We start from the raw sequence: 6,791 nt of genomic DNA, 5'->3' as shown, positions 1-6,791 counted from the left end.
GAGCTGGCGCTGGAGCGATGGCCGCGGGGTGAGGGGGTCTGGAGGCGGCGGGACCAGGAGGTGGGGGGCCTCAGTGCGCCGGCCGGGGGCGGGGCCTGTTGGGGCGGGGTTTAGCAGAGACCAGGTGGCAGTCGACAGGTAAAGGAAAGCAGATTGGAGCCCAGCCCCGGAATGGGTTCTGCCAGTACAGGCCTCTTGCTCACCTGTTCCCGGGAGGGTGTGGCCTGCGCCTCGTACCCCACCTCCCCTTTCCTTCCACCCCTCCCCGCTCAGTTCTCTTACCACAATTTCGACCGGAGCCGGCACGACGACGACAACATCCGGAGCTGTGCAGTGCTGGACCTGGCCTCCCTGCAGTGGGTGGCCATGCAGTGCGAGATGCAGCTGGACTGGATCTGCAAGATCCCCAGAGGTTGGATGGGGTGGCCCTGGGGACTTGGGTGGAGCTCCACGGGCAGCGGGATTGGGGATTGGGGATTGGGGAGGATCTGCTCTTCCCAGCTGCATCTTTGTCTGCCATTGCCTGTACAGGGACAGACATCCGAGAGCCCGATGACAGCCCACAAGGTGAGATCCCTCACCCGCAGCCCAGCCGCAGACCCCGCAGCCAGGACAGGGAGGGAACGCCACCTCCAGGACAGGGTTCTGGTGGGCGGCAGTGAAACGGAGGGGGTGAGTGGTGCCAGCCTAAGAAAGGGGACTGAGTTGACCCAGATTGGGGCACCTGCATTCCTGTTTGCCTGCATCTCGGAGGGGCAAGCCCGGTCTGGACCCTGGCGTGGGGCCTGCAGAGGTCTGATGTGCTCACAGACCTGTCTGCTGCCAGTCCTGGCTGCGCCCTGGCCCTGAGTGGCTGCCTGATCTGGTCCTGTCGGGCATCTGCAGCTTGGTCCACGCTACCATGCCTTGTGCTGCTCCCACAGGCCCGCTAGAGTGGCAGCGCTTCCAGGATGCCGAGTACAGGTTCTTTGAGCACCAGGCCACGTGGGTGCAGGCACAGCGCATCTGCACCTGGTTCCAGGCCAAGCTGACCTCTGTGCACAGCCAGGCCGAGCTGGACTTCCTGGGGCAAAACCTGCAGAAGGTGGGCACAGGGGGAGAGTCACGGGCTGGGAGAGGGCAAGCTGGGATCGCCCAGAGGGACCGCCAACCCTCACCTGTCTGCCTGGCTTCCCCAGTTCTTTCGAGGCCAGGAGCAGCACTGGTGGATTGGCCTGCATACCTTGGAGAACGATGGCCGCTTCAGGTAGGAGCCCTGGGGCAGCAGGTGTAGGAGGGGGCGTGTCAGCCGCATCACCAGACTGGCCCTCCACAGCACCAGGGGTAGAGACAGACCTGTATTTGAATCCAATTCTGTCCTCAGTGGCTGTATGGTCTTAGGAAAGTGACTTAACCTTTCTGGGCTGTGGTTTTCTCATCAGGAAATGGGAGTAATGAGCCCTGCCTGATGTGTCCGCATTGTAATGACCTACGTGAAGTCCTTCACACAGGGTCCAGTCACTAAGGAACGGCCACTCCTGTTATTCCCAGCACCTTCATCTTGAATAAGGCGATCCAGAGGAGGCTTTTTGTATTTGGTGCCCACCTCCCTGCCTCAGGGAGCTTGAGGCAGGACGGACTGGGGGCCACCAGAATCTGAGTACCCCCTACCCTCTGCTCTGGGTTTTCAGTCTTCTTTTCTTTTCTTTTCAAGAATTATTTAATTTATTTCACATGAGTTTTGCTAGAGAAAGACAGAAAGAGTAAAGGGAGAGTTAGAAAGCAAACCGCCAGGTCTGGGACTCAAACCACAGTTAGCTACCCCTGTGGGAATTCCAGCGCCTTAACAACCATGCCACCTGTTGGCCAGCGCCTTAACCACCATGCCACCTGCTGGCCCCTTCAGTCTTCTTTCTAAGTTAGAAAACTGAGTGTGCAGGGAGGGCTGGTGCCGGGCTGCACTGGGAACAGTAGCTACTACCTCCCACCCCAGCCTGCAGCCCTAAAACCCTGGACGTGGCCCTGCCCTGCCCCTTTTCCCCAGCCTTCCTTGCGGCTGCTTATGGTGAGGCTGCACCCTGGGCCAGTGCTGGTGTCACCCCTGCTCTGTGCCATTGTAGGTGGATAGATGATTCCGTTGTCGACTTCATCTCCTGGGCACCTGGCAAACCTCGGCCCCTGGGCAAGGACAAGAAGTGCGTCTACATGACAGCCAGCCGAGGTGAGGGAAGGCGGGGACGGAGAGGCTGAAGCCAGCCTTGGTCCATGTTGGGGCGGGAAGGTGAGCCCAGGCAGGGGCCGTCAGTCTCTTCTCATTTCCTTTGCTCTCATAGCCAAGAAGGGGCTAGACCTGAGAAAGGGCGGGCCTGTCTCCATGGCCCCAGAGCCACGGAGGACTTGGACTTCAGAATGGGACATAGGCCTTGAACCCCAGCCCAGCCTCCTCTCAGGGCAGAGGCTGAGTGTGCTGCCAGCCTTGCCCTGCCCTGGGGGTGACCACCTTCTCCTCCCCTTTCTGCAGAGGACTGGGGGGACCAGAGGTGCCTGACAGTCTTGCCTTACATCTGCAAGCGCAGCAACAGCACCAGCAAGATGCCGCCCCCTGACCTGCCACCTCCAGCCCTGGGGGGCTGTCCTGCTGGCTGGAACCAGATCCTCAACAAGGTAGGAGGTGGGGAGGGGGCACCCAAGGGAGTCAGGAGAGGATGTGAACACGGGAAGGCTGAGCCTCAGAAAGCCTGGCCCTTTGGCAGCCTCAGAGCTGTGGCCTCTTGCCTGTCTCCGCGGCCCCACAGCTGCGTCGGACCAGCCTCTCTTTGATTTGCCTCCCATGGCAGAGCTTGAGTCCTAGGAAAATGACTCAGTGTAGTAACATCTCCTAATCTATCGGGGAGCAGGGTGAGTGTTCTGTTGATGCATCAGTGGTAAGCTAAGATTTGGATAATGAACTTCTTTTGGTATAAAACGTTGAGCATACATACCCAAACTATGTGTGTGAACATTTCAGTCACGTACATGTGTGTAAATAAAATATATATTTACTTCCACACTGACGTAACAAATGTATCTATAGTAAAATATGAGCAAAACAATATAAAGCATGAGCTAAGATGAAAAAATAAAATTAAGAAAATTTATTGAGGGGACAGCAGATGGCATAATGGTTACGTCGCTGGACTCTCACAGTTGGCCACAGTTCGAGTCCCGGACCCGGTGGCTTAAAACTCACGTTGGGTATGTTTGTGTGCATGCCCAAGCTCTGGAGAGAATGGAGGAGAAGGGATTATGTCATGGCCGTCTCCCCTGAGGGGTGATTTCTCACTTTCTGTCTCTCTGGTGAGCACGTGTGTTCTATAGCAAAAAAAAAGCTCTCTAAAAAATGTACTGGGCTATGAAAACATGTTTGTGCTCATTCACAAAGTGATCAATTGTAATAATTGTTAATATTTAATTTAAATAAGAATACTGTGATTGTATAGCCTTTATTATTTCAAACTTAAAAATTTTTTTAAAGCTTATTTATTTGTTCTTTCCAAGGGTAAAAGAGTGAGATAGAGGGGTGGGCACCCCAAACAAGGTCTCCATGCCACTATCCCCCACCCGACCTCAGCCAGCCTGGATCACAGGTGCACACGTGCCCAGAGTGGACCCAGGACCTTCTCATGTGGGTGCAGTTGTGTTACTGCTGCACCATTGTTTGGCCCTTCTTTTCTGTTTTGTGATATTGGGTGTGTGCTCTTGCCAGAGAGAGAGAAAGAGAAAGTGAGAAATCACCCCCCAGGGAAGATGGCCACACTGCAACCCCTTCCCCTCCATTCTCCTCTCGGGATTTTGGGCACACATGTACATGTACCCAGGTGTGATTTTCAAACCACCAGGCCTGGGACTTGAACCTGGACAGTTGGCTATGTGGGATCCAGCCACCTTAACATCCATGCCATCTGCTGGACCTGTAGTTTGAAAAATCGTGATCTGGCACTAGTCTTGTCTTGCAGGTCTTATTTTTGGAAGTTCATATTATTTCAAAACATGGATTCAATGGTTGGTGTAGAATAAAAAGATGCCTCAAAAAGACAACTAGATCAATGTGAGAAAAGTTTACCCATTGTTGGCTGAACTTTCTAAAGAATGCCGTTAATTTTTCAGTTCTACCTATTCAACAAGGCTTTTGTTTAAAAACTGGCTAGCAAATTTCTATCTTCAAATTTCCCATATCAATAGATCAGGAGACATGATCAAGAGAGTTGAAAAGAAGTATTTGGAAGATTTTTTTCTTTTAAATTTACCAGAATGCATGTGCTTGCTGGAGAAAGAGAGGGAGAGAGAGAGAGAGAGAGAGAGAGAGAGAGATCATTCCCCATGGTGTGTGTGTGGGGGTGCCATTATCATGCGACAATCCCTTCTCCTCCATTTCTCTCTCTTTTTTGTATTCTGGGCATGCACAGGTGCCCGGCGTGTTTCGCAAGCTGCTGGGTTGGGAGCTGAACCACGCAATCAGCTATGTGGGATTCAGCAGCCTTAACCACTATAGCACTGGCTGGCCTGAAGATCTTTTTAAAGCAACATTTAGAAAATTGTCTTCCTGCATCTCAAGTGTGCAGATAGGAAAGTTTGGGGCAATAATGTTAGCTGGAATGGTGCGTCTCTAAGCATGTTTTCGTAGTGCAACCTCTAGAGTGTGAGTTTCTTCCCCAGAGTGGTCACTTCTGTATCCGTTGGCTCATGTAGTGGCCCCTTCATTACCTGGTGGCTGACCAGAAGCTCGCACCAGGAAGAGAAGGTTGTCATTCCCTCGCATGCCGACATGAGTATTAGCTTCGAGCTAGGGCTTCTTTGCAGGACTTTTTAAGACCGTGTAGCCTTATTGTGAGGATTAGATTAGTTACCACCAGATAATATAATCCGTAAATCCTTGTCAGACATTGGAATGCAGCCAGCCTCTTGTGCCATGGACCTCCTATCCTTTTAGGAACATTCAAGAGAGGATTATACCTCTACAAAAAATAAATAAATAAATAAATAAAAAATAAAAAAGTCATGTGTATTATTTCAATTTAGGAAAATACTGAAAGGAAGAAAACAGAACTCGCCCATACTGCTCACTTCATTTTTATCACATTATAGGCATGAGGGGCTAATAGGTGGCATGATGGTTAAAGGTGCTGGACTCCCACATGGCCAACTATGGTTTAAGTCCTGGACCTGGCTGCTTGCTTTCTCTCTCTCCCCCCACCCCGATCAAATTAAAATAAAGAAAGTTAAATGAAATAATTCTTTATTAAAAAATTATAGACACGAATATATTGAACTTGCAGCTCTGAAAAAATGCAGCTATGGAAAAAAATTGAACACTTAAAAATATTCACAGGTGTGTGTGTGTGCAGAAGGTGGCCCCCATAGCCACTAGCAGGTAGTGTGGTGGTTAAGGCACTGGACTCCACATGGTCAACTGTGGTCAAGTCCCGGCTCGAGAATTGCACCAAAATCCTGGGAGCAGAGTGAAAGAGAAGAGATTGTGGTGTGGCATCACCCCTGGTGGGTGATTTCTCACTTTCCCTCTCTCCGTCTCTCTCTCTCTGTCTCTCTGCATGCACTCTGTTGCAAAAATCTAAACAAACAAACAAACAAACAAAACGAAAATAAAACTCACCAAGGAAGAGAATTTTAGACAGGTTTCATTGGGTATTGGCCAGTGTCAGTGAAATAAAAGCAAAACCAGTAATAGCAGCAGCACTTACAAAAGAAAGAACTAGCTTTCTCTGAAAACAAGTATGTAGATTTTCTGCTAACATTCTGAGGTAAAGAAAAATCTTCTGTGAGAAATAACTACAGTTAACTAATCAGTTTTAGAACTTCTAAACATTAAAGATACTGAAATCTCTGAAAGCTCTAAATCAGAATTTAGTCATATACAAGCAACATGTGTAGAAAAGATTTAGAGTAGAAGAAAATACATATTATAGCGATAAACATAGTTTATTTTTTTTTTAGGTTTTTGCCATTGGATGAATGTAATCATGAGAGAGAGAGAGACAGAGAGAGAGGGAGAGATCATTCCCCATGGTGTGTGTGTGGGGGTGCCATTATCATGCGACAATCCCTTCTCCTCCATTTCTCTCTCTTTTTTGTATTCTGGGCATGCACAGGTGCCCGGCGTGTTTCGCAAGCTGCTGGGTTGGGAGCTGAACCACGCAATCAGCTATGTGGGATTCAGCAGCCTTAACCACTATAGCACTGGCTGGCCTGAAGATCTTTTTAAAGCAACATTTAGAAAATTGTCTTCCTGCATCTCAAGTGTGCAGATAGGAAAGTTTGGGGCAATAATGTTAGCTGGAATGGTGCGTCTCTAAGCATGTTTTCGTAGTGCAACCTCTAGAGTGTGAGTTTCTTCCCCAGAGTGGTCACTTCTGTATCCGTTGGCTCATGTAGTGGCCCCTTCATTACCTGGTGGCTGACCAGAAGCTCGCACCAGGAAGAGAAGGTTGTCATTCCCTCGCATGCCGACATGAGTATTAGCTTCGAGCTAGGGCTTCTTTGCAGGACTTTTTAAGACCGTGTAGCCTTATTGTGAGGATTAGATTAGTTACCACCAGATAATATAATCCGTAAATCCTTGTCAGACATTGGAATGCAGCCAGCCTCTTGTGCCATGGACCTCCTATCCTTTTAGGAACATTCAAGAGAGGATTATACCTCTACAAAAAATAAATAAATAAATAAATAAAAAATAAAAAAGTCATGTGTATTATTTCAATTTAGGAAAATACTGAAAGGAAGAAAACAGAACTCGCCCATACTGCTCACTGTTATTA

The 6,791-nt window shown here is 49.4% G+C and overlaps 1 protein-coding gene across 1 annotated transcript in view; it reads left to right on the top strand.

The window, feature by feature from the left end:
* The window catches only part of MRC2 (mannose receptor C-type 2), a 46,692-nt gene that overhangs the window by 31,988 nt on the left and 7,913 nt on the right, over positions 1–6,791 (top strand). The window contains exons 20-25 of the mRNA XM_027771140.1: positions 274–412; positions 532–567; positions 924–1,084; positions 1,179–1,246; positions 2,100–2,200; positions 2,501–2,643. Coding sequence (XP_027626941.1) covers positions 274–412; positions 532–567; positions 924–1,084; positions 1,179–1,246; positions 2,100–2,200; positions 2,501–2,643 — 648 coding nt within the window. The remainder of the gene's footprint in view (positions 1–273; positions 413–531; positions 568–923; positions 1,085–1,178; positions 1,247–2,099; positions 2,201–2,500; positions 2,644–6,791) is intronic.

This window comes from Tupaia chinensis, unplaced genomic scaffold (genome assembly GCF_000334495.1).
Source record: "Tupaia chinensis unplaced genomic scaffold, TupChi_1.0 Scaffold000187_1, whole genome shotgun sequence".
NCBI lineage: Eukaryota > Metazoa > Chordata > Mammalia > Scandentia > Tupaiidae > Tupaia > Tupaia belangeri.
Note: the sequence above shows the minus strand (reverse complement) of the source record. Positions and strands in the feature narration are given on the sequence as shown.